Here is a 27,996-nt window from a genome sequence, read left to right on the forward strand (position 1 = left end):
TTGTGTTTTAAAAGACCAATCGTGTAGTAAAACTCTAGAGATTATTTGAATGATTCTCTTCACAACACAACTTTGCCTCAAGTAATGTATACAAGGACGCATGCATGGCACACACACGCACACACGTGTACACACACACACACACACACACACACACACACACACACACACACACACACACACACACACACACACACACACACACACACACACACTCACACGTGTACGCACACACACACACAATCATTCATAATCATTTTTCATTTGTACATTACAAATTGCCTTTGTAACTAAATAAGTGGTTGATTGTTATTCATTCTGTATATATACAGTATACTCTAAATATATAAACAAATATACTAAGTAACCACATGTTTAGCACTATAGCAGGGGTCTGACTTTGAACTTTATTGCAATCCTTGTCACTTTTTCTTATGAGCTATTTCCACATTGAAAAAACTGTAAACAGAATAAACATATTTTCATATATTATGTTAATGTATACATAAAAAATATTCATAGGGAAAACCCATGAAAATTAGTTATTAAAATGAAATAAAATTATTTCAAATGTACCTTTAACAAGGGTGTAAAAGAGCTGTGGCGAGAGTTCTGCTGTCTTTTATTTTGAAGGCCGGTATGTTTCATCAGGAAGTCACTTGCAGAGAAGAAACTCCCATCTTCAGTCCAGTCGTCATATCTGGTGAGTTATCGCTCTTTTTCAGCCTTTTTTCTCGGTATTGAATGCCAAATATCACCGTAATGACAGGTCACAGGTGTTAACATCATGTTCTCGTGATGTTTATTATCCTCCGTGCGCCTCTTGCTCAACATTACGGAACTAGCTTGTTCCGTTAGCCGAGCTAGCTGTCAGTGCTGTAAAAAAAGCTGTGTTTTTGGTTTAAACTCTATGAATCTCTTTGGTTTATGTTCTGTTTGTGAGCTTGAATGTGTTTCTGCTGTGTCGTCATGCACAGATGACGTTTTAAATGTTTCATTCTGAAGCATTTTCGCTCTTTATTTGAACTCATTTTACGTTACTTGTACATTTTTAAAATTTGTTAACAATTGGTGGTCAGTTCGAGACGATGATGTCCAGGCTCTTCCTGGTGAGTGGCTTGTGTCTCCTTGTTTCGGATTAAAACAATAAAGCATTTTCTCTGGAGTGTTGTTATGAGCTTTCAGACTTTACTCTGCAGAACGGAAGTGATAAAAAATCGCTTCCTGTCTTACGAGTACCAGTCATGTTAAAACTAGGTGCAGCATCAGGGAAAGTGAATAAATGGTTGGGTAAATGGGTAAGTTAGACGTCATTTTATTCTATTGTAAATTGTATTCTAAATTGTGCTAAAACGTATATGTCTTAACATGCCATTTTGTATGGGCAGGTTCAGCTTAGTTTCTTGATCTTCTCTTAAACAGGACATGGACTCTATATGTGACCTACCAAGTGCTACTTGATGAAGCTGCAGGTTGAGGGTTCAAGTATGAGAGTGTGTGTTTATCTTCAACCAATGCAGAATACTGAAACTGCTGTGAAACGTCTGCAGCCCTAGCCGTGTCTGAGACTCCTCCACCGGAGTGATCTTCATCTCTGATCAATAACAACTGGTGTTTTTGTAGCTGCTGTGTGAGCAACGGTTCTCACGCTGTGTTTCTTACGTAAAGCGGTTCTGCTCCTGCGTGTCATTGGGCCGAGCTGCCCGTCTCTAGTCCACTAATCCTCTCCAAACATCGCTCCCCAGCGCCCCAACATATTCCCAAAATTCTGTTTATTGTTGGAGGATTTTCATCTGGGAAACTGAAGCCCCGAGCTCACTCGCACTTGAGACGACAAACAAACAAACAGCCTGTCGTTAAGACCACAAAACCTGAAGAATAGGCCGAGCCGGAACCTTCCTAAAAGGTGTGTGTGCGTGTGTGTCAAAGTCACCGATTTTAGTTATGTATTTTTAAATAGTTCCTCAATATCATTGGTTACATAATATTTCTGGGATTATCTGATCCAAAAATACATCTTCGCCTGTTTACATGACAATAAAGGATGTGAGACATATAAACATGCTCAACATTAAATATAAATGGATCAATCAATCCAGACGTTGACAATATTATGTAAACTACCTGAGTTATAGTCAGCTCAGCTCTTTTGTAAAAGTTGTGAGTAAAAAATAAAAACTATTACTTTGTGAATCATCTTCCCTACACTTTCTACTTTTACCCAAACCATTTATGTTTAGTTCTCACTTTGACTGTGTATTGTATATTTTAATATTGTACTTCTCAGGTTTTCTCAATGCTTCTTCAATAAAATATTTTAACTTTATTGTTTTACCCTATATCCTCTTGTTCTGGAATATGTTAGGGATTTATATTTTCACCACAAAGATCACAATATTACTTAATAATAATAAATTGGGTTGGAAATGTGATAATTTGGTACAATTGGTTTGAGAATGTATTCATCTGATCAGCTTTCTTACCTTAATAGCCCAAAATTAAAATTACTAGAGGAACTAGAAGAAGTAATAGTGTAGGAGATTCGCCGGAGTGACCAACACACATTAAATCTAGATAAACACTTGTATATGTGACCCATCGCCTCCTCACCTCCCCTCGACTAATGCACTTCTCCAGTGGGTTGTGTTGCCCCCTGCAGGTTGGCACCGTCATTAAAATGACTGCTGGTGTTCGCTGCTCTTGTTTGCAGGGATTTGTGATTCGTGCGTGTGTGTGCGCGTGCGTGTAGCCAGAGAGGGGGTCTGGGCAGTGTTCCCGTGTCCACGCACAGCCCCCGGAATAAAGTAAACACAGCGGCTCTTTTCTCATCCCAGCCGTCAGCAGGCTCTCCCCAGACCCGCGCCAGAGACCACACACCCAGACCACACACGCACACACACACACACACACACACGTATCACACGACACAACAGCTCGGACCCGTCGCACGCAACTCTCTGCCCGCGCGTATGTGCGTGTGCGTCCCACAGGCCCCTCCTCCACATGTGGGGCCCGTGACGCTCGCGGTAGTTTTAGGGCCCGTGAACCCTCAAGGTCGACCCTCGGACCTTCCGCTTCCTCCGCACAACTTCCACCAAATCGCGCCAGTTCTCCAGCGAGGGTTGTCGGGTCGAGTCCCGCGGGGCCGCTGCCACTTTCCCAGAACCAGAGTTGTTAGTGCGCCGCGGACCGTTACCTCGCTTGAATCAGGACTGACGTTTAGAGTCCCTCGATACACTGACTTAAATCTCTGTCGCCGTCCTTCGATCTTTTCTTATTTAACCATAAAAAATACATTTCTCTTTTATTTTATTTCTCTTTTATTTTACAAAATTATGACAAACGTTTTTAATCTTTAAAAATGGATCTTCAAAAATGTTGACTTACCCTTTTATAACTCAATTGTATATTTGAATTCATATATTTCAAGATCGTAGAAAATAAAAGTTTCCGTTAACTTCCGCTTACTTTATTTAATAAATTCCATTAATTCTCAAACGCATGTCCTTCACTCGAAAATATTTTTCAAATATTTCTAATTTATCTAAACGTCCCATTCCACCATACCAGTCGAGATAGTGACAGTCGAATACATTAAATTGAGTTCTAAAATAATTATAACTGTTTAATTTATTCTTGTTTTTTATATTTTGAAGATTGTGTTTTTTTTCTTGTTAAGCAGATTAAAACATATTTCGTCTTGATAAAATACGACTTTAATTTATAAAATGTTATACTCTTCTTTTTCTGGGCTATATTTAATGTTCTATCGAACTTGTCGTCACATATATTTCAAGTTATATTTACAAATAAACTTAGCTAAGTCAATTAATGAGTATTTATTTGATCGTTTTACAGTTCTGCTCTAAGTTATTTGTGCATTTTTTTAATTTTGTAATCTTGTGTAGTTATTGAGAATGACTCATTTTATAATTAAAACCAATTTGTTATCTGTCATCTTGTCATCTCTGCTACTCTAACGTTCCTCCTCCCTCTCCCGACTCTATACTAGAAGAAACTTTCTTATTTTGATTCTGATAAAAGCGATTCCATTTAATAAAATTAGAAACACATTTATTTCAATTTTAGTTCAATATTTATAGACAAAAAGAAGCGCTCTATTCTCCGACTCTTTATTTCAATAGCGCCCCCCACTGGAGGACAGCTGTTAGCGGTCTGATGTTGTCTTCCTCACTCTGTTCAGCAACAGCAGCACCGAAGAGAGATGAAACTGTCGCTGCTCCGCTCTCCACAGTTTATTTGTCCTCTGCTGGAGGTTTACATTCTTTCTTCGCTTGCTCTCTCTGTCTGCTCGAGCCTCTTTTCCTCTGTGTGCCCTTCATCACCTTCAGACCTTCAGACCTTCAGACCTCCAGACCTTTACCTTGACTTGACTCCTCGTGACTCCACAAGACAGAAAACGGTCTAAGAAGAGAGTATGAGATCATACATATGATTGGAAATGATCAAATGAAATCTTAATAAATATAAATCCGCCTTTACATGTTACCTCAATAAGATTTTCTTAAATTAGTTTATTCAAGATTAATAAGTAACCTGGTGTATCCCAGCTAGTTAGGGGTGAAGCAGTGGAGACACTAGATCAGGGATGGGAAATTGAATTCCCTGAAGGGCACACTTAACTGTGACTTATGTAAGGGCCCATCAAGCCAAAAGAAAGAATAGATGGAAATATGGAGCTTTAATATTATGGTAAACAAAAAATAGATTAAGAAGTACATATAAAATTAAAAATAAGATGAAGCTGAAAGTTAATTGCAAATTATATCCCTTTCATTTAAAATTTAAATATATTTTTGCAAAAGATGACGTTTTTTTTGAGTAATTTATTTGATGTTATTTTATTCTGCAATATTCTATTTAAAAGACATTGCATTTAGAAATATGACGTAAAACACTTTATTTTCCAACATATTCCTGCCAAATGGGCAATTAAAAGATACATATATACAACGGGTTGTATTAGTCTGCCAGACTATGAATAATATTCAAAGAATTGAAAAACTATACAAATGAAAAAAAGAAATTGTCAGATGTATAAGAACGGAAATCCTGGATCTGAACTTTTAGATATAAATTGGTAAAAGTATTAAAATAACTAATCAAGAATAAATCATTGCCAATTAAATTAAATATGCTTTAAAATGTAGATATGAATGAAGAACAACCCTGAAGTCTATTATTTATAAATAAGCATTCATGATTTTTACTGAATTGTTAAAAAAATCGACTAAAACAATCAATAATATCAGTAAGAAATGATGACTGGAGAAAGAAGTATTAGCAGCGAAGGTAAATAATTAATAGAATACCTAGTCTGGTGATGTTCAAGTGCACATGGCCCTGGTGTGGTCAAAGTGAAACTGTAAAACTGCCTTTTTTATGACAGTAAACTTGATTTTATTTTTCTAAAATTGTGTGCATTATTCATTTTATTACCAAAGATCTCTTGTGTCTTTTTTCACAATTCTAGTTCCTCTAGATGTATTTTTTTTAAAGATAGTGTTTCATTCTAGTATCATATTTAAATGTTTTTTTCCTGTCTTTTTCCTTATTAAGTATTTTAACATATTAAGTCACAATATAATGTGGCCCCTGTTTAATTTAATCGCCCACCCCTGGTCAAGTTGAATGTTTTCATTGTAGAGAAAAGAAAGAAAACCACAAGTACGTTACAAATAACAATTTAACCATATTGACAATTCAATGGTTTAATATTATGAATTCGACTAGAAGTGTTCTAAAACATTTAAATTAAATGTTTAACTTATGAACTGAACCATACAGTCTTGAACTTTCTGCATACATTGTTCTTGGGTCTTTAAATAAATGTGTCGGATATATCAAAAAGCTCGCGTTAAATGTAATTTATAATTTTATATGTGTGCTAAAGTTCAATTGTTCAACACTCTCCTCTCGTCTGTCTCCAGGGGGACTGATCAAGTCACCATGTCTCCTCCCCCGCTGGTTACTGGCATCTCGCCTAAAGAGGGCGCCGCATGGACCAAAGTGACTATCCGTGGGGAGAACCTGGGCAGCGGCAAGGCCGACCTCATCGGTAAAATTTCACCTCACTTTCATTGTTTGTTTTTATAGTTGTGATCAGTTGTGACACATATTATGATGCAGATGCAACGTCACGCTGTAATGTAATACTTTAGGAACAAGGATGTATTTGTAGTATTGTCGAGTACTTGACTCTGGTGTTGCAGAATTTACAGACCACGTGACTCCTGAAGTAGTTGTAACTGCTTTCATTTGTTTTGAAACCAAAATATGTCCAAACGTCAGCTTTAGAAGCTTCCTGAGTCAACTGTATCCTCTCGTCCTCAGTCATTAGCTGGATCTCGCAGGATTTTGTTTTGTAGCTGTGGAGGATGTAATGACTGATGCCAACTAGCGGCTGGAAGTTTATGTACAACACAAAAATGAACAGCTCTGAATGTTTACATGTTAATTCTAAATAAAAAAAAATTTTATTTTATTTGATACACACTTGAAACATAATTGAAATATTGACCAACAACAACTATGATCATAATAAACACATTTCAAAGCAAAACAAATGGGAAATATTACTATTGATTATCAACACAATATTGTGTAAAAAATATTTCAATATTTACGTGGATTAATATTTTTCTTACACCCCTAGTAATCAGGGACGTCCTGCTTGTTTTTCATAATCAAACAAAATATCATCAGAGCTTTTTTATTTATGCTTTTATTCCTGTTTTGTTCTGACATTACTGACCAATAAAATGATTCTGTTCGCATTCACTATGGCCTACGAAATATTTAAAAGGCGTCCAAAAATTATTTAAATGCCCCAAAACATAGGATTAGCACTATTCAACAGTTTGCCCATCATCATCATCATGTTACATAGACACACAACTGACACAACTATGTGTGACTTCAATTAGTAGTTTCTGTGGGTACTTGGGTGTGTGTGTGTCGCTGGAGGTCGATGGAAATATCTTCAGCAGCTCTGTTTGTTTTTGTTTATGTCGTCCTTGAGTGGACGCGGCGCCGTCACCCCGCCGGAGTTCACCCCGACTTCTGCTGTTTATTTAAATACGAGTGAATCGCCCGGGTTGAAATCAATATATGTCGTTCGTTAATCCTCTCCAGAAGGATTGGGTCGTCACAGTGGGGGAGCTGATGTGATGGTAAATAGAAGTGAACCTCACAAACAACATGGATTTTTTTAAATTAATATCACAGCAAACAATAAACTACGTTGAATAAATCACTAGGATTTAGTTGGTGTGTCTAGATTAAAGGTGCAAGAAATATTAATTTTTTTTAAAGTAAACCTTTTTTTTGTACTTTCGAATGTTTTTTTTTTAATTTTCATCATAGTTCTTTTATGGTTTCTTTACTTTTTACTGTTATTGGAAGCCTGTATAAAACTGTTAAATGACCTCAACAATGATAAGCCATATTCCTTAGCTAATATTAAACACTGACATCTTCATAGGTCATCGTATCAACATAGGGGGTATTTAAAAACTGGTGGAATTTAATCTTGATGTATCATTATTCAACTTTTTTGTTGCTGTTAGTGTCAACACATTTTATTTCCACATACATTTGTTGTGGTTTATATTTAGATTAAGTGTGTAAAAATCAAAGAACTTGTATTTTTCAATAAAAATGGCAATATTAACAGTGTTAGTTCAATTTTGTGTTGCAAATAAAAATCAAAAAATCAAATTACCGAGGATGTGAGGATACAGTCGACTACACCAGCTTTTAAAGCTAATATTTGGGCATATTTTTGTTTCAAAACAAATTAAGGCAGTTCCGAATTCGTCCAGAGTCATGTGGTCTGTAAATTCTGCAACTAGAGTCAAGTACTGGACAATACTTCAAATATGTAGCTGGTCGTGCAGTATCACAATATATCCTATCGTTTCCCCTGCGTCGTGATGCGTATCGTTTTGCAAGATTCTTGCAAATACACACCACTTTAACCAGAATTGTGTTGTTCTGTGTTTACATGACTTCATATCATAAAGCACCACAGTCTCGTGATGCACTATGTCATGGATGAAGGTTTACGGTACATTCCTCTGCCAGAGGTGAACAGTCTCATGCCCCATGTGTTAAAGTGTTTAATTTTCATAAGTTGTCCATCATTGTTTTAGCACCTGAGCGAAGGTGAAGATCGCGATCTCTTATGCGGAATTGAACCATCACTCTCTCCTCCATCTTGTTCTCATTAAGTGATTTAACGTCACATTTCTGCTCCTCGGATATTTTCCCTCCACACAGCCAGATCCACTTCACGGTGGACACGGATCTGGGGCTGTTCCTGACCGAGAGGGTCCCGGGAGTCTCGGCGTTAGACAGTCCCGCACAAACACGTCAGCGCTTGTGAGACGGAGACAGGAAATGAGGCTCTCGTGGAAGTGTTCTCCTCGACACTGCGGGGGCGTGACAGCGGCGCTCTGATGGTCACATGTCGTCCAAGCCGACGTTGATCATTCACGACACACGCGTGTGCGCTAATGAAGTTACAAGACCACCCAGCAGATGCCAAAACCATAGCTCGCGTGCATGTGTGTGTGTGTGTGTGTGCATTTTATACTACAATTTGTGTATTGGAATTTAGTACTTTGTGTCAACGACTTTATGAGCGAGTGTGCCGTTGTACTTTTGTGTGTATCTTCACAGAGGTGGATACTTCTGTGTATTTGGGTGTCCTACTTTTTGTTTGTGTAACTATTGTATGTCTGTGTGCTACTGAGCTATGAGGGTTACTGTTTCGTGTGTATGCGTGTGTTACTTTTGTATTGTGTGTTTGGACATATTACTTTTTGTGTGTTACTATTGCATGTTTAATACTATTGTTTGCGTGTTATACTATTGTCTAACTAAGTAAGTAAGTAATTTGTATTTATATAGCGCTTTTCCAGACCAGGGTCACAAAGCGCTTAAACAATCAAAACAATACTTTAATATTGTTTGTGTTTCTATTGTGTTTGAGTAACCATAGTTTGTGTGTGTGAGAGAGTGTGTTTTTGTTGTGTGTACATCACCGGCTGTGTGTGTGTGTTTGCTCTCAGGCCTGTCGATCTGCGGACACAACTGCATGCTGACGGCTGAGTGGATGTCGGCCAGTAAGATCGTGTGTCGCGTGGGTCCAGCTAAAGACGACAAGGGCGAGATCATCGTCACCACCAAATCCGGCGGCCCTGGAACCTCAACCGTCTCCTTCAAACTGCTGAGGCCGGACAGGATCGGTGAGACCAGAATCTTTTCTGACCAGAATTAATGATGACAAACTTTGTTTGTGTACAGTGATTGTGTGCTTGAGTTTGATACGCTGTCGTAGATGTTCCACTCCGCTGACGTAGTATTTGCTGTTCTGCTGCAGGAATCCTGGACCAGTCGGCCGTGTGGGTGGACGAGCTCAACTACTACGACCTGAGGACTGACCGCAACAAGGGCATTTCGCCGCTGTCTCTGAGGCCCAGCAACCCTCTCGGCATCGACATAGACAAGTATGCGCTCGCGCTTGCAGACTCTCCTGGCAGCCGCTCGTCTTGTCAGGTTCTTGCCTCGCTGCTGTTTGTTTGTGTTAAGAGGCCCTCGTCCTCCTTCTGCGTCACCCACCCTACCGCTGACTCGAGCTCAGATGCCACCATCTATTTCTTTGTCCAGATTATAACCTCGACGCAATGAAAGGCTCGCTGTAAACTAGAAAGTTCTTCTGTCCTCTAATGTAAGGATGTGAGCAGATAGGAGGACAAATATAAATAACAATAATAAGGTTACTGACCTGATCAATAACAAGTGTTGTTCTCATTTTCACTAGGATTTTTTAAAAAGATCAGCATAAATAGTAACTGTAAAATAGTGTGTGTGTGACTGTTCGGATCTGTGTATGCGTGTACTAATTCATGCATATATGTGGTTTTGTGTTGGGTTTGTGTACGTGTGTGACCCTGCGTATGCATTTCCATTTCATTCATCATCTGCATGTGAGAGTGTGTGTTTGCAGGTGAGAGAGGATGTGTGTGTGTGTGTGTATGCCTCGATGCCTTTGTTTACACGTGAGAAAGGGAGTGTGTGTGTGTGTGTGTGTGTGTGTGTGTGTGTGTGTGTGTGTGTGTGTGTGTGTGTGTGTGTGTGTGTGTGTGTGTGTGTGTGTGTGTGTGTGTGTGTGTGTGTGTGTGTGTGTGTGTGTGTGTGTGTGTGTGTGTGTGTGTGTGTGTGTGTGTGTGTGTGTGTGTGTGTGAATACTTGGATGCATTTGTGAGCGTGTGAGAAAGGGTGACTGTGTGTGTATTTGTGTGCATGTATGCCTTCACATGTGTGTCTGTGTGAGAGAGGGAGTGTGTGTGTCTGTGTGTATATGTGTGAGGAGTCTGTGTCAGTGTGAGAGAGGAGTGTGCGTGTCTGCGAATGTGAGAGAATCAGAATCAGAATCAGAATCAGAAAACCTTTATTAGTCCCGCGAGGGGAAATTCGGTTTAACAACAGCAAGAGAAATAAAAACACCCAGAAATAAAAACGAGAAAGAAAATCTAAATGGAATAAAAGATAAATCTGCGCTTTATAATATATACACAATAATATTTACATAAATAACAAGAGGTGCAGTTAAATAGTTATCTTGGTGAGTACTGCATGTGTGTGTGTGAGAGGGAGTATTGTGTGTGTGTGTGAAAGAGAGTATCGTGTGTGGGTTGGTGTGTGTTCACGGGTCATTAGCAGAGATCAAACCTCTCTAATGAGCTCTGGGTCCTCAGAGCGTCAACCACTTCCCACCATGAATCTCACTCCTCTGGCAGCACACTGCCCCCTCCTGGATGATCATGTCACCACTGTTTTCAGAGGGAAGCTCCCGCAGAAAGACCTGGAGCTTACGTTCCCTGGAATGACTGGAGACTTCACCAGCGAGAACTTCTCTGCCACCTGGTACCTGATAGAAAACCACGCAGGCAGCAGGTACAGAATTTGGGGCTCACTGGCTTCACTCAGACTGAAGCTACTTGGTCCAGATATTTTTTTTACTGGAGTAATGTTTATTTTTATTCATACGAGCTGTTCAGTCCAGTTGAGAAACAAGTGTCAGTATTTACTCTCACAAAAAGACTGTTCACACCAAACACAACGAGAAACTGGTTTACATGTAAATTCAATGTTGAAGCGCTACTAGCTTCATGATTTGTTTATTAAGACATAACATTATACTCTCCAACTATGTGAGCAGGCTGTGACTCATTAACCCAGCAGACCCAAGATTTCTTTAGTGCGTGTACAGAGAGGGAAAGCTTAACAATAGCAAGATGAAGCCGAATAAAAAGAAACTCGCTGAGCTGATAACTGGTCTGATTGAACCAGACACATCAGTCCAAATCTTTTTTTCTTATTTTGTTGTGTTCTTTGAGATCAAATACTATAATACTGTACATCTTAAAATGTGTAAACAAAAAAGGAAACATATTTTAAATTGAATCATTAAAAATGTTACATTAAATACATAACATTAAAATATATAGTAACAGACATACACATACGTTAAAACATGGCTATAAAAATGTCTAAATATACATACAGATTTAATAATGCATTTAAAAAATGTGAAAAAGATGGCTATTATAATATATATTTTAAAAGTACTGTACATAATCACAGATATTAGAATATATATTTTAAATATGTTATGGGGCTGTACTAAGATCTTCTGTTCTTTGTTTCCTAGTTTTGATCATCTGAAAGTGGCAGCCAACAACTTGAAGAAACAGGCCACAAAGAAGAATGAGGGCAGTCTGGCCTATGTCAAAGGAGGACTCAGCACCTTCTTCGAGGCCCAGGACGCTCTGTCAGGTGAGTGACTGGTGCTGCTTAAAGAAGTCGGTGACCTCTGGCGGACCATGACCTCTGACGGACAATGACCTCTGACGGACCATGACCTATGACGGAACATGGCCTCTGACCATACATGACCTCTGACCATACATGACGTCTGATGGACCATGACCTCTGACCATACATGACCTCTGACTGAACATGACCTCTGACCGAACATGACGTCTGACGGAACATGACGTCTGAAGGACCATGACCTATGACCGAATATGACCTATGACCGAATATGACCTATGACCGAATATGACCTCTGACAGACCATGACCTCTGACCATACATGATCTCTGACGGAACATGACGTCTGACGGAACATGACCTATGACCAAACATGACCTCTGACAGACCATGACCCCTGACCATACATGATCTCTGACCGAACATGACGTCTGACGGAACATGACCTATGACCGAACATGACCTCTGACAGACCATGACCCCTGACCATACATGATCTCTGACCGAACATGACGTCTGATGGAACATGACCTATGACCGAACATGACCTCTGACAGACCATGACCTCTGACAGACCATGACCTCTGACAGACCATGACCTCTGACGGAACATGACCTCTGATAGACCATGACCTCTGATAGACCATGACCTCTGACGTACTAGAACCCCTGATTGGCCAGAACTGCTGACAGACCAGAACAACTACAAGCGCAGAACCCATGACAGACCAAACAGAAACTGGGAATGATGATGGGCAGTTGATGAAGAAACTAATGAAATGATGTGGACAAAAGAACCAAGTTGACTCGATGACTTGTGTCTGTTTCCTCTGAGACACTCTGCTACTCCTCGTCTATTTATACATCTTTATTATTATTACCTTCCGTGTGTTTGGGACGTGGGCAATGTTTTCATTGTTCGCCTAAAGCACACAAACGGAGTGACGCGACACAATGCGAGCGCGACTATTAGGGTCTGATAAGCCGATAAAGGATCCAATATGAGCAGCGGGAACAATGCAAGAGTCATTCTCACGTTCTGACCGAGCTTGCCACGAGTGGACTGGAGTGACCTGTGAGGAACTCCGACCCTACAAATGATGTCAAATGTAGTAAATCACAGAAGAACCTTTTCGAGGTCTTTAGCTCGGTCTGATCAAGTGTTCCTGGGACACACGAGAGCTGAAGTGGAAATCTACTCTGCCAGTCGTTCCTCGGTGCCCGACAGAACCAGATAACACCAGACGTCTGCGGGAAGACATGAGTCAAAAACAATCTTACAGTCTGGGTTTGTTTAGTGTTTGAAAGTTACGTCAGCTTCTCCCCAACGTTGTTGACTATCGAGATCGTGTTTATTCTCCTCTTCTGATACATGCTTATGATCCTCCATGTCAACGTGTCTGTGGCGGATCAACCAGTCAAATCTGTTCATATCTTAAAAACTGATCCCTTTTCCTCAACGAGTCGGAGCCATGCGTATGTGGGGGAGTAGTCGGATCTGTTTATATTTTTGAAATGGTCAGATTCATGCTTGTTTAGACAAGCAGTCGGAACTGTTTGGGATTTCGTAATAAGTCAGAGCTGTTTTTCAAAGGAGTCAGAGCCTTCATGATGGAGTAGTCTGAGCTGTTTGTATTTTGGAATGAACTTGAGTTGGATGTATTTTGCAACGAGTCAGAGCCATGTACTTTTGGACAATGAGTCTGTACTTTTTGTAATGTTGTGCCGAGTCAGAACATTTTTTTTTTTTAAACGACTCAGAGCTACGCATGTACTTTTTTTTAAAGAGCCATGTTTGTTTGGATAAGTAGTCATAACTGTTTGTAATTGTTAAATGAGTCAGAATGATTTTTTTTTTTAACGAGTCATAGCAATGCGCGTATCATTAGGTGTTCAAAGCTGTTTGTATTTTTGAACGAGTCAGAGCCATGTTTGTCTTGGACAAGTAGTCAGATATACTGTATTTTGTAAGGAGGGCAGTCTTAAGATGGTTTAGTTTTTTTAATGAGTCAGAGCCATGCATGTGCTGTGTCTATTTCTTTTAGGAATCATAGCCGTGCATGTTCTGTTGAGTCAGAGCTGCATGTTTTATTTTGTATTAAGTCAGATCTGTGTGTGTCCAATGAATGAGCCAGAGTCGTTTGTGATTTGAAATGAGTCAGAACCTGTGTGTGATTAGCCTTCAAATCAGACTTTGTATTTCCAGCAAGTCAGATCTTTTTGTCGTTGTAAAGTCAGAGCGAGTATTCAGTAATGAGTCAGAGCTGTTTGTATTTTTGTAACGAGTCAAAGCCTGTGTATTTTATACATCTGTTCGAGATGGTTATTTATAAATACAATTGTGTATATTTCATTTCTGGAGTCAAACTTTCAATGAATCACACATGCTTTGTCTCCAGGAAATGTCTTAACTGACCAAGACAGACTGAGGAGCTTCATTGTTTTATGAAACAGACTCGGATAAAAACCGACATGATAAGATTAGTTGGTGGATAACAGAACTGGCCAGTGATAAATTGACAATTTAAATTTGTTATGTGAGTCAGTACCAGGTCCATTGGAGCTCAGTAAAATGAGTCCAGCTGTGTCTCTGAACGGAGGTCCAGTGACGGTTGGTCGCTCACGTTCACTTCGTGAGAACCTCTCCGAGCCCACATGACGAGTCCTGACTGACAGATGCCTTGTTTTTGGTCAAATGTTGAAATTGGACTGTTTCATTGTTGTGTGAGGAGGAAGTCTCGCAGTGATGCAGGAAGTGGAGCCGCAGCTATGTTCCAAAAATGCCAGATTCCCAGGACCGTGGTCCCCGAGCCCCCGGCAGGAGTCAAAACACGGCCCGCTTTAGAATCCCGGCACACTGTATTTTTATTTGTGTATTTTTTCCCTCCAGGGTTCCAGGAAGTGCAGCCGCGGCTCTTCCTCGGGTCGCTATCCGGAGCCGTGTTTAGGTTAGAGCTGACGTCACGTAGCAGAGGACACGTTTTGACATCTCCAGAGCGAGGAGTTATTGACCCCTCCCCCTTCAGACGCTTGTCCGTGGCATATTTCAATCTGCCCACAAGTATGTGTCCAGAGCCGCCCCCTCTGCTCTGTCAATAAACCCAGCCAGCTCTCAGCGCCGGCGGCCCGATCCATTTATTTATCCACCGCGTCAGTCCCACTTAGAGCGGCTCCTGCGAAGATCCCGCCGCTTCTCTCCATTCGTTCACGTTCGTCTTCTTGACGAGTCGAGTTCTCGTTGAGAGTTCTGAACCTGGAGGTGATCAGAACCACCAGACCCGGTGACACGTAAATTTGAAAAGATTGTTTTCACTGAAGAGAGTCTTTGGTAATGTGATCTGTGACGCCAAACAACTTCTGTGGCTCTGATCGTGTTTGGAGTAACGATGTGTCAGAGAAAAGAATGAGAGAAAGAAATGAAGGGAAATAAGCTGAAGGCACTAAGCTGAGATGTTTAGAAGAAAATAACAAAAAGTAAAATAAAATATACAAATGGTTACAGTAACTAATCAACCATTTATAGATCAGTCTGTGTGTCAATGGCCTCTGGAGTTACGGAGCAATGGTTCAATTCTCTGCACGACACTGAGACTGTACTAAAAAGTTGAAAATCGTGCACAATTTTGAAAAAACTGTAGACTGGCTAGCAGTGCTAAATTGCTGTTAATAGTTCTGTTAGCTAGCAGTGCTAAATGACCTTTAAATGGTTATGTAAACTAGCAGTGCTAAACGGCTGTAAATGGTTCTGTAAACTAGCAGTGCTAAATGGCTGTAAATGGTTCTGTAAACTAGCAGTGTTAAATGGCTCTAAGTGCTGCTGTAAGATAGCAGTGCTAAGGGATTCTGTAGTACCTGATCTAGGAAATCTGCTGTGCAATGTGCAATGGCCAGTTTCAATCCTCCCATGTTTTTATGGAAACCAGATTAGGACAAAAATGTAGCATAGAACATGATCTGTGAAATCAGTGATCCACTTGCACATGTGTGTTGCTTTCAAAATACACAACTTTATTTAAATTGCTGAAGATGTAGCGTCTCTTCAAGTCTTAAAGCATCAATTTTATGAAATAAAAAGAGGAAAGCTATTCATCATGTCTGTGCATTCTAATCCTTCAAGATAAATATAAAGACGTTCCAGGGAAAGTTTTTGTTGGCAAGCATGTCCGTTTAAATTTAGAGGAAAACATGACGTGAGCTCCGCAGTTGTTTATTTTTGTCGATGATCGTAGTAAAAGAGTTGTTTTTGAGTGCAACAAACATGCATACAAATTGATCGCTGATTCTTTTCCCCAATCGTGAACTGATAATGGAATGAAAATGTTTTGATTCCTCTGTAAAAGAAGTTGAAGATGGTGATTAGGAAGATGTTGATACACTTCCTGATGGTGATGGTGAGGGTGAGGATGATGATGATGATGATGATGATGATGATGATGATGATGATGATGATGATGAAGATGAAGATGTCAGACCATCACCACTTGTGAAGACACAGTGTCAGTCGTAACCAATTGAATGTCGTTCCAAATGTTTGACAACTTCCTGTTGGTCATGTGACCAGTAAGAGCAGTCTGAGGTCACCTGCTGAGATGGCCTGATCATAGCGAGGTCCAGTCTTGTGTGAGAACTCAGGAGCCGGGCGGTTCTGATACCAGCAGCGGTGTGGCCTGCAGCCAGCAAGGTTATCTTCCATCTCCCACTTAGTCTGGCTGTTTATTGTTTCACCTTCCGCTCTGCAAATTGAAAAGTTTTCTTCCTGTGCGTGTGTGTCTCCGTGTGGGTGGTTGGTTCGGTGTGTGTGTCAATGTGCGTGTGTATATCTGTGTATGTGTTTGTGTGTCTCATCCTGTGTCCGTTTTGTTGCAGCCATCCACCAGCGGCTGGAGTGTGACGGCACGGAGCGAGTGGAGGGTTCGATGACTCAGCGACTGGAAAACATCCTCAACAGTAAGACGACGACTCACGGAACACAAACACACAACAACCGAGTTAGTTCTGTATGTTGTCATGACGACAAGAAATTTGCCAAAAGAATGATTGTGCGCCTCCTGCTGTCTATGAATGGAAGACATAAGTCTAAAACATTTATGTGAAAAAAGGTCAAAACAACATATTTTGAAAATGGTCAGTGCAACACTAGTTGCATCTCATAAAAAAATTATTAAAAATCTAAACGTATTTTAAAGTAAAAAGAATAATTAATAAAATATGTTTTAGTTTTGCTACAATTATGTGGTTATTAAAAAAATGACTACAATTGCATTTGATTTTTAAAATTACATTAGAAATAATTTATTATGATTAGTTATTATACTGATACAGGATTGTGTGTTATTGATGGTGAAAGATTGTTTATTATACCAGGATGGAACAATTCAGATTTTCTGTTGTTGTGTGAAAATTAAAGTTGTTTTCTTTTAATTATGTTGTAAAGTAAACTTTTTTTCGCTCTTTTTAAATGGAATTATTTGAGATGAATTTAACACTGAATCGTCAGATTACTTTTCTAATTTACAACTAATACTCACAGTTCCATGTGAAGAAATCTAAACCGGTTTAAAAAAAACAAAAAAACTTCAGTTTAAAATGAAAGGGAATCTGAAGAGTTAATATATCTTGAATACAAAAGTATAACATATCTAAATCTAAGATAATGACACAATTATTAACTTAACTTAAAGTAGTGGCCAATGTGAGCTTCACCACACAGGAGATGATTGTTCCTCAACAAGTTGCTTCACCTACATTAACGTAATGGAAGGTTCGAGCTGGAATACTGGGATCTTTGTGGCCTCGACATGAGTGATAAATGGACTTGTTCCTTGTTTGAGGGCTTCTCTGCTCATTCGTTGGAACATTCTGGTCGATGTCCAGACATCTGCAGCCGAGAACGTGAACATGTGGACTCAATATCACTAACAAGCTGCAAATCTGTCCAAGTGCCTCAGTAACTCAATATATTGTCTCCTGCAACCCTGCTCAGACCAGAGGACACACACACACACACACATGCACACGCACACACACATGCGCACATTTGTAGATTTCCATGACTCTTGCAATTATGAAGTAGTTTTAAAAATTGTGAAAAATCTTTGACTTATTTACTGAAAAAGATATTTTTCTGAAGGACGTGAGTTGACATTTCCAATGTTCGATCTCAAGAATGGTCTGTTGAACAGCGAAGCTGAGATTCATTATGTCCCAATGTTGATATGAACTAAGTTGATCCAGTTCTTATAGATATAAAACGGACCGGGCTTTCAAGATTTTTCCCTGGGAACTGCAGTGTGTCACAGAATAGCTCCTTGTTCAAAGTAAGAAATGGGTTAAATCACAGTATGTGGAAGAAAGTTGCAGAGATTTAAAATTCAAGTTAAATGGCAAAACTTTTGTCAATTTAAGTTGATGATATTTGAGAAGAATAATTTAAAAGAAAGCTTTGGGTAAATAAACAATATACAGGAAGAATCTGATATCTTCAGATGAAGATTCAAAGAAGAGAAAACATTTTTATATAAGTGAAGGACAAAATATCTTTGAGGCAAATGAAAAAAAACTGTGTTGAGCAAAAATAAATATATTATGGAAACGAAGAAAAAAATTAAGTTGATATTGATGAATATAAAACCATCTCGAACAATTTTTTTTTTTTTTAAATGAAGAGATGCTTAAAGACATTCAATTGGATTAAAAAACAGAAATACAATTTTGAAAATAGAAAACATGGGTTCCAATAATATAATCTCAGATACATCTGTAACTTTAGAAGTATAAAAATGTTGATAAAGATCCCTGTAGACACTATAAGAATCAATAATGATTGAAAGAGAAATAAATCTTCAGTTTAAATGGGTGAAGGCCTCGACTGTCACGTGAGTTCAGGAGTCAGTCAATGAAAGTTCATTTGTGAAAGTTAAACGGTGAAGGAGCTCAGGTGACTCCGAGGAGTCGAGGGGGAACATCTCCGCCTCTGCTGCTCCGTCGGAGTTGTTTGGTTTAGCAGAACTTTTCCTCGACTGCACCTCCGAGACCACCCACGCCGCCGATACTCATCCCTCTCTCCCTCCGCAGGAGCCAGCGACACGGCCGACACGCTCTTCCAGGAAGTGTTGGGACGAAAAGACAAAGCCGACTCCACGCGGAACGCTCTCAACGTCCTGCAGCGCTTCAAGTTCCTCTTCAACCTGCCGCTCAACATCGAACGAAACATCCAGAAGGTGCCACACTGTAGTTGACAGAAAGTGATGTGTCTCACTGAGGTCCAGGATGTCCGCTGGACTTTGATCTCTCCTGCATTGTTTCTTACTTCTTCTATTTCAGGGCGACTATGACGTCGTCATCAACGACTATGAAAAGGCCAAATCTTTATTTGACAACACAGAAGTCCCGGTTTTTAAGAAAGGTGGGTGACATGATCTAACTGTACTGTGCTGACGGTTTTTACAGTCTGACTGTTGCTGCTGACCTGTGTGAACTGGTGTCTCTGACTGTTGTCGCTCTGCTGTGTAGTGTACGCTGAGGTGGAGATGCGTATCCGATCCCTGAGGAGTCTTCTGCTGGAGAAGCTTCTGGAGACTCCGTCTACCCTGCACGACCAGAAGAGATACATCAGGTCTGCACGTGTCCTCCACCCTCGTCTACTTCAAACTGCAGCGTCTGTCGTCACCTCTCGTCCCGCTGACTCTCTCTTGTTGTTGTGCGTCTCTCCTCGCCCTCCATCCGTCTGTCCGGTCTCACTTGTGGTCTCTTTATTATTGTTCCGAGAGCCGCCGGGGATCAGAGAGTCGAGCTCGCGACCACACGGCAGCATCTGTCATCTGGATGAGTGAACGCCCACTCAGCTCCCTGTTTACTCTTTGTGTGTGTGTGTGCGTGAGTGTGTGTTGTGCATGTATATGTGTGTGTGGAGTCTTTGATGGATGCCGCTAACGATGAACAGCTCAGTTCTACTGTGAGAACCCAAATGTATTCTCACTCTGTCTGTACGCATGAAGTCTGGATGTGTACTCTGTGGTGACGAAAGAGCTGAGCCAAAAGACGGAACTAGTGACTCGAGAACAAGATGACAGACAAAAGATTAATCCAGGAGAGACTTAAATTAGAGTCTCTGCCACTCAAAAAAGAAAAGAATGAAGCTGTTTAACTGGGAGGCGACCCAGGACATTTGATCAGCCCCTAGTTGAAGAGCTGAATTATTTTCATTTGTAAATAGTTAAGATGCTCATATGTGTTTTCATTTTGTGTGTGTGTGTGTGTGTGTGTGTGTGTGTAGGTATCTGTCGGACCTGCACGCTCCAGGCGACCCAGCATGGCAGTGCATCTACGCTCAGCACAAGTGGATCCTGCAGCTTATGCAGAATTGCAGAGAGGAGTTCCTGAGCGGCCACCGAGGTGGGACACACACACACACACACACACACACACACACACACACACACACACACACACACACACACACACACATACACACATACACACACACACACATACACATGCTCCTCGCTATATGCCAGCATGTTTATTTTTACAGGAGTGTATGAAAGTGAGCAAGAGCCGATTTGAGTTTCATGGGCTCGAAATTATTCTACACACCCGCACACATGCGGACACACAAGATTCATCATTGCATTCAAACAGTTAACCTTGATTCCGCTGCTGTTAAATCAGCAGACAGAACAAAGTGCGGCTCTCTGATGCAGCAGGGTGGCGGCAGCGTAAACAGCGCTAACGCTAAAGCTAACAGCAGTTTCCGGCCTGGAGGTCTTAATGGACCTGAGAGAGGAGGAGACGAACACACATAAAGATCACACTGTGGACGCACACATGAACACACTCAGACTGGTGTTTGTGTGCGACTAGAGTTTGATGCATGTGAACGTTAACGACATATGAGAGTGGACAGTAATGCTTATTTGTTTGTGTGTGTTGATACCTGCATGTTTGCGTATCAGTGTGTTTGGATGCTAAATATAAAAAGGAAAAAAAACTATTTTTTCACGGAATGAGCATCGCTATTTCTAAATGTTTAATCTATATCGAAATCTATTTATATTTAAATTTAAACATTTACTATATATACAAATATTACATTTTATTTGGCTTTCTGGTGTGACTAAGAACACCAAAATAATAATATTGTCTTAATGTTGTGTTATAAATATGTTGTCATATGTTGTCATGTTTGAAAATGATCTTAAATCCTTCATTTTAAGATGAATTTACTTAATAAATTGCGATCATTTACATCGTCACACAGATGATTACAAAAAAACAGTCATTAATTTTATTCCTACGTTAAGATTAACGTAGAAAAACGCTCTATAAATACTAATTACTTTCTTACATTTGGTTTTATGGTTTTGGTTTCACAATTACTATAAAATAAAAAATGTTTACCATTATGATGGGTGTGTATTTGTTTTTCAAAAAGAAGATGTCAATAATCAATAATCAATTTGATAGTGTGTTTTGTGACCAGTGTGTGCTGCTCCAGTTGTGGTCGTCGCCGTCGCACACGACACCGATAGTCAATGGCGCCCTCTAGTGGTCTACCGACGTCTAAGTTAACACGCTTCGACTCACTGAGAGCAGCTCTGGGTCGGATCAGAACCCAAATAAAGAGTCTGGAGGATTGTTAGTGTGAGAGTTAGTGAGGAATGTTGACAGATGGAAGAGGAGGGTTTGATTATTTGACGAGTGTGTGTGTGTGTGTCAGTGGGTGTAGGTGCCCTGGACTTGGACGGAGAGTCTCGCCCGACGGCGCTCGGCAGACTGGGTCATACGGCGTCCCTGAAGCGAGGCGGAAGCATGCAGACGTCCAGACCCACTGGTGAGTGTTGAGTGGCACACAGATCTAAGAACACCAGGGACATGAAACTCACACCCTGGGGGCCGAATCAAGAACCACCAAGTTATTATGTGGTCCGCTCAAACTTTTAAATTTATTTCAACCTTGTTATTTTCTTCACGTTTGTTTCAGTATATTATTAGCTATTCATAGAAACGAGTACTTAATATAATACACAGCTTATATATCCAACACCTACAAGCTGTGCTTTTCAACTACTATCAAACATATTCAAATTAAAACCAAGAGTTAAAACTGCATTTAAACTATTGTCAGTTTTAATCAAACTACTTGCAACTACATCAAAACAATTTCCACTGTAATGAAACAATATGTTTTTTAGGATCAATAAGATCAGAATAACAGTTTTGGTAATCTATGCCCTTTATTCATACTTCACTGAACAGAACATTTGTACTTAGTGTTAGTTATTTTGTTTATTTATTGTTAATGTTACAAAATGTGTCCTTTGATCATATACAGTAATCATGTGATCATTTATCTTTTTCATATGATTGTTTTATGTTTATAATATGCTTGAAAATTCAATACTTTTGAGTTTTTTTCATAACCTATGATATTTATTTAAAACTTAAATGATCTCTATTGTAGACATCAGGAGGGTTTTATATTAAATTTCTGTCAAAATCTGAGCATGACATGGACCCAAAGCCTCATATGCCTTGTTTACAGGACCTCATGGGATACACCTCAAGCTCCATGGTGTTTCCTATGGTGTACCGCAAGGGTCGGTCTCAGTTCAGATTTTATTTTCTATTTATATGCTTCCTTCTACTCAGATATTAACTAATCATAAAGATTAATATAATGTTTATGCAGACGACACGCATATAAAACAAAAAATGTAAATAAATTCCACTCACTAACCCTAACCCTTGGACAACTTTGAGAAAATACAAAACCAAAAGCCAGAAACCTCAGTGCTGGACTCATCTCTCTCATTTGACCCCCACATTAAAAACTCATGTTTCCAGCAACTCTAAATAATATCTTGGGGAAAAGTAACTCATACCCTCATTACTGTAACTCCCTCTTTTCTGGCATCTCTCAAAAATCTCTGTCTCACCTTCAACTGGTCCAAAACCCAGCAGCTTTTAACTGGTTTTAACAAACCACATTAAATAAAGTGTGTTTTAGAATGGATTCATTGATGGGTATCTCTGTTGCCCTACTGTAATTGATTTTATTCTATGTTATTTTTTTTCATTACTTCACAAAATCCTATATTTTTTATATTAATGTTTTGTGCGGTTCTTAATGTAGTGACTCATGTTTTCAATGAATAAGGTTTGGTTTTAATTCTGCTCTTATGAAATGCACTTTGTGACTACTGTCAGTCTGAAATGTGCTTTATTAATAAAGATAATTATTATTGTTGAATAAGTTTTAATCTCTCTTGTGTTATCTCTGGGTCAAAGTGACCCGAAGTAAATGACCTCCCTGGCTTCCAGAAATACATATGCAGTGGTGGAGGTTGTTGACCTTGACCCAGAGACAAAAGAAGAGATACCACAAACGCATCTGTTTTCGGGCCTGTGGGTCACCTTGACCCAGAGATAACACTCTCCTTTGACAGTGATGGTCGATCAGAAGATAACGAATGTGTGTTTTCTGTGCAGCTCGGACGCCTCAGCAGGTCCAGTTCGTGGAGAAGCTTTCGGAAGTGGTGATCGGACAACTGCCCAACTTCTGGAAGCTCTGGATCTCTTATGTGAACGGGAGTCTGTTCAGCGAGGTGATGTTTAACTTTTGGTTTTATGGGTCACAGATATTGAACATGTTCGTTAATGAGTGTTTTAATAAGAAAGTATAAATGGAAAAAATAATGGCAATGTAAGTTAGAAACTCAAAAAAAGTTTTAAGACGCATTGTATTTGAAAACCCATCATCTAAAAGGTCTGACCTGTTGTGTTAGGCGATATGATGGTTATCACGATACATAGGCAGCGATACAATATAGTGTGATACTGTAGGCACAAGGATATTTTTGAAGTATTGTCGAGGACTTGACTCTGGTGAATCTGGAAGTTTAATTGCAACACAAAAATGAATGACATGAAAGTTTTATAAAATGTATTAAATTATAAAGCATAAAAAAATGATGAAGATAAAATATGATTTTAAAGCCTTCAAAAAAATCTCTATCATGATACGGTATCAAGAGAACAAATATTGTGAAAATGAAGTGTAAAGTATATATTGTGTTTTATCCGCAGACGGGAGAGAAGTCCGGTCAGGTGGAGAAGTCCAAGAAGAACGCCCGGCAGAAGCAGAACGACTTCAAGGTGTGTTTGGATCTTGTGATGACTCATAATGTGGTCTTTGTGGTCTCAAGACTGTTTCTGACGACCCGGTGTGTGTCTGGGTGCTGCCCAGAAAATGATCGAAGAAATGACCAACCGACTGGTCAAGCTGGTCCGCGGCGCCGTCCTGCCCGCCACCCTCCCACAGTCGGAGCGGAGCATCTGCGGCGGCTGGGAAAACAAGAGTGAGCTGGGTGGAGCCTGGCTGACCCAGATCATCCACACCGTCAGGTCTGAGGGTGCGCTGTGAGGACCGTCTGGGTCAGTACCAAACCTCCTCTCTATGCGTGTCCAGGAGTTGCTACGAGGCGCTCTCCGCCCTGGAGATCCCCAACGACCTGCTGCAGGTGATCCAGGACCTGCTGCTGGACCTCCGGGTCCACTGCCTGATGGTGACGCTGCTGCACACCAGCGAAGGTGCGTCCTCACTCAGACATGTCATGTGACTTCGGGCAGGAAGTGCCTCACAAGTTTCTGTCTGTGGTCAGATGTGAAGCACCTGGCAGAGAAGGAGGACTGGACCGTCGACAACGAGGGGATCACCAGTCTGGTGAGACTCTAGTTATCACTGCATTATTTTATATCTAAGTATATCAGTGAAATCAGAGTATTGAATGGTTGAATTTTAAATGTTGAAACTTTGTTCCTTTTTATTGAAACATTTAGCAATGAATTATTTATCTGTTTGAAATATTTATTCAAATTGAATTCAATCATTATTAAATTTAAAAGTTCAAGATAAATGTTTTATTGAATAATTTAATACATAATATATAATAATTATATATTGAATTCCTTGTGGGTTTTAAATAAAATCAAAATGAATGAGTTTCTCATACAGCTAGAGTTTTAATGATCGTAAATGGAATATAAAAGGAAACAAATATAATTTAGAAAATATGAAATAATTGGATTTAAAAATCAAAAACTATGTGTATAAAACATTATTCATATTATTATATATTTAATTTATTTATTTATTGAATATTCAATTTACACTTTTCTTTTTAATGATTGAATTTGAATATGAAAAATCCATCATAAAGAAGATAATGCTTTCAATATACCAATGTTTTACTACGATTATTCAATAAAAAGTAATTCAACCTTTTAATGTAGAATTGATTGATTGTATATTTTTATTTAAGAAATATATACAATGCTTAAAAAAAACGTTTCAATCTGTAAAAGTTTCAGCATTTAAAATGTGTGTGTGTGCCCACTTGTGTGTGAGTGATTGTGCGTCAACGTACATGTACAGTATGTGCAGATCTGTTGTTGTTTATTCAGTTTGAATTTAAATCTAAAAAATCTCTTCCTTCGCGCGCTCACAGCCGTCACAGCTGGAACAATGTCTGGTTCTGATGCTGCAGTCGCTGAAAGAACCGCTGGAAGTCAAGCCGGGAGAGATGAACGTAAGTGCAACGACTCATGACTCATGAGTCGTGTGTCCCGGACTCACCTGTCTGTGCCGTCTTCAGGTGCTGCAGCTGGATCAGGTGCAGGATCAGGCCTCTGAACTGGCCGCCAGCATCATGAAGGTGAGGTTCTGATCCAGGCGTGGGCGTCTGTGAAACACCCCGTTTCTAACATCCATGTGTTCATGCAGGTGTTCATCGACTCCCTGGAGCAGCTCAGCAACAAGACGGACGAGGACAAGAACCTGTCTCGGTGAGAGTTTTAACCCTTTCATGACCACAATGATATAAACATTTAATCTGCAAATATGAAGAAAAAAAACAAGAATTTTAAATTGAAGTATTTTTTACTCTTTATATAGAACTGTTGAAATTAATAACATTTCATTTAAAAAGTGTAAAGTTTCAACATTTAAAATGTGAAATATTTTGATGGCCCTGATACACTTCTATTCATACTCGCTGTTGACCTCTGTCCTCTGTGTGTGCAGCAACTGTGTGTCTCCGGATCACTTCAGTAGCATGGACGACGGCTTCAGTCCCACCCCGGTGAGTCTCCGCGCTACCTTCACTGTCCAGAGTTGAGGGTGTGTTTGGGGTCACGTCACAGGACTGAATGTTTTGTGGTTTGATTGACAGGAGCAGCGTCTGCTCATCGTCCTCAGCAACTGTCAGTACCTGGAGCGTCACACCTTCCTCAACCTCGCCGACCGCTTCGAGAAACACGGATTCACCGGCACCGAGAAGATCACACGGGTCTGCCCTCCCCCTTCCCATTCCAAAAATATCCTGGTGTTGACCCCTGACCTCTCTATAGGTGAGTCTGGATGCGATTCGAGAGCTGGACAGGAACCTCTTTGACTCGTACATTGAGCGACGGGCCGACCCCATCGCTGGCTCCCTGGAGCCCGGAATCTACGCCGGGTACTTCGACTGGAGAGACTGTCAGACGCCCACAGGTACGACCTGTTGACCCTTGATGCCTTCAGCGTTGTGGTGCCTTCAAGGACCTGAAGACATTGTTGTCTTTGCATGCATAATGATGCCTCCATTAAGTGGTTATTACATTCATGGTTTGCTGGTGAGACGTGATGCCTTCAGGGAAGACGCAACCGTGAGTCGTTGTCAGGTTTGCTGTTCAGGTTGTGATCAAATGACCATTAGTGACACTGTGATGCCTTCAGGGACTAAGACGCTGTAGAGTCTGTAAATATTGTGACGTGATTCTTTTGCTGCAGGTGTACGAAACTACCTGAAGGAGGCGCTAGTCAACATTATTGCAGTCCACGCCGAGGTTAGACACGCAGGCACGCACACACATAAATCTACAAACGCACACCTACAAGCATACACACACACTCATGCATCTACAAACACACATGCATCTACAAACACACACTTGAAAATGAAAACATACACACACGCATACGTATACAAATGTACAGATACATATGCAAACATACGTACACACACACTCACACTCACAGACGCACACACACCCATAAGAGCTTCAGTGACTCAGGTTGTGTCTCAGGTGTTCACCGTGTCCAAGGATCTGGTTCCTCGTGTTCTGTCCAAGATCGTAGAGTCCGTGGTGGACGAGATGTGTCGACTCATGCAGTGTGTGTCGTCCTTCAGCAGGAACGGAGCCCTGCAGGTGCTCACATCTACACACGTCTTCCTATACGCATTTATTATTGTGTACTTTTGTTGTGTACTGTTGCTCCACCGTGCTGCTCGTAAAGTCAATATTTGTTTATTATTCCAGGCTCGACTGGAACTGTGCGCACTGAAGGATGCTGTTGCTGCTTATCTCAACTCTGAGAGCAGGTACACATGCACACACAAGTGGACACACAGACACACACAACTGCGCACAAGCTAACCAATCATAAATGGGGGTTATTAATGCATTTACATAATTTATGTTAATTATTATTTTAGTGCTTCTGCCCTGCTGTGAACACAACCTTATGTGTGTGTCTTTGTGAAATTAACATTTGTTTGTGTGTCTTTTGTGTTTACAGCAGCAGCTTCAAACTGGCTCTGGACTCGCTGCCTCAGCTCCACAATGGTGGCGACAAGAAGTGAGAATAAAGTTTCTTCTTTGTCCGACACACCAAAACACATACTGACTTACTTCTGCCCCCTGCAGGCTGTTGGAGGAGCTACAGAACAAGTTCAAGAGCAGCATGCAGTTGCAGTTGGCATGTTTCCAGCCTGGCAGTCTGCAGCCTGTCAAGAGGTGACCTGGCACATGGTCACATGGTCACAACACACACTAATGTAACTCCAGTCTGACCTTTATTTTAACCTCTGACCTTTACTCTCTGAAGTTCCTGTACAATAAATGTCACAAGCCTTCTTTCTTGTCAGCTCGTTTGTGAGTCTGTCGAGGTTAGAACCCCTCATTAGGACACACACACACTCGCACACTAACACAACCATTTCACACTTCAACACTTCCACTCTCTAACGTACACAAAGAGACTCACATAAACACAATTGTAGCTGCATCATGTTTTTACAAAACAAATGTACA

The 27,996-nt window shown here is 40.3% G+C and overlaps 1 protein-coding gene across 1 annotated transcript; it reads left to right on the forward strand.

Annotated features, from left to right (window-relative positions):
• The first annotated feature begins 652 nt into the window (after positions 1 to 652).
• exoc2 (exocyst complex component 2) lies at positions 653 to 27,819 on the forward strand. The gene is made up of 28 exons (XM_087785089.1): positions 653 to 703; positions 5,952 to 6,079; positions 9,096 to 9,272; positions 9,407 to 9,533; positions 10,870 to 10,983; positions 11,741 to 11,865; positions 16,729 to 16,809; positions 18,937 to 19,082; positions 19,186 to 19,267; positions 19,375 to 19,477; positions 20,138 to 20,256; positions 21,581 to 21,694; positions 23,353 to 23,468; positions 23,950 to 24,018; positions 24,110 to 24,267; positions 24,332 to 24,453; positions 24,525 to 24,586; positions 25,371 to 25,451; positions 25,518 to 25,577; positions 25,646 to 25,707; positions 25,946 to 26,003; positions 26,094 to 26,210; positions 26,272 to 26,413; positions 26,693 to 26,748; positions 26,989 to 27,111; positions 27,223 to 27,284; positions 27,482 to 27,541; positions 27,610 to 27,819. Exons 2-28 carry the CDS (start codon positions 5,971 to 5,973, stop codon positions 27,701 to 27,703), a joined length of 2,739 nt encoding a protein of 912 aa, XP_087641215.1. The 5' UTR covers positions 653 to 703; positions 5,952 to 5,970; the 3' UTR covers positions 27,704 to 27,819.
• Positions 27,820 to 27,996: the final 177 nt, after the last annotated feature.

The sequence above is a fragment of the Callionymus lyra genome, chromosome 2 (genome assembly GCF_982586985.1).
Source record: "Callionymus lyra chromosome 2, fCalLyr1.hap1.1, whole genome shotgun sequence".
Classification (NCBI taxonomy): Eukaryota; Metazoa; Chordata; class Actinopteri; order Syngnathiformes; family Callionymidae; genus Callionymus; species Callionymus lyra.

Coding starts and splice junctions, on each gene's coding strand:
- exoc2 (XM_087785089.1), top strand. CDS start 5,971: ATGTCTCCTCCCCCGCTGGTTACTGGCATCTCGCCTAAAGAGGGCGCC. Junction 26,211..26,271: donor GCACCGAGAAGATCACACGG/GTCTGCCCTCCC, acceptor ACCTCTCTATAG/GTGAGTCTGGATGCGATTCG. Junction 27,285..27,481: donor TATCTCAACTCTGAGAGCAG/GTACACATGCAC, acceptor TTGTGTTTACAG/CAGCAGCTTCAAACTGGCTC.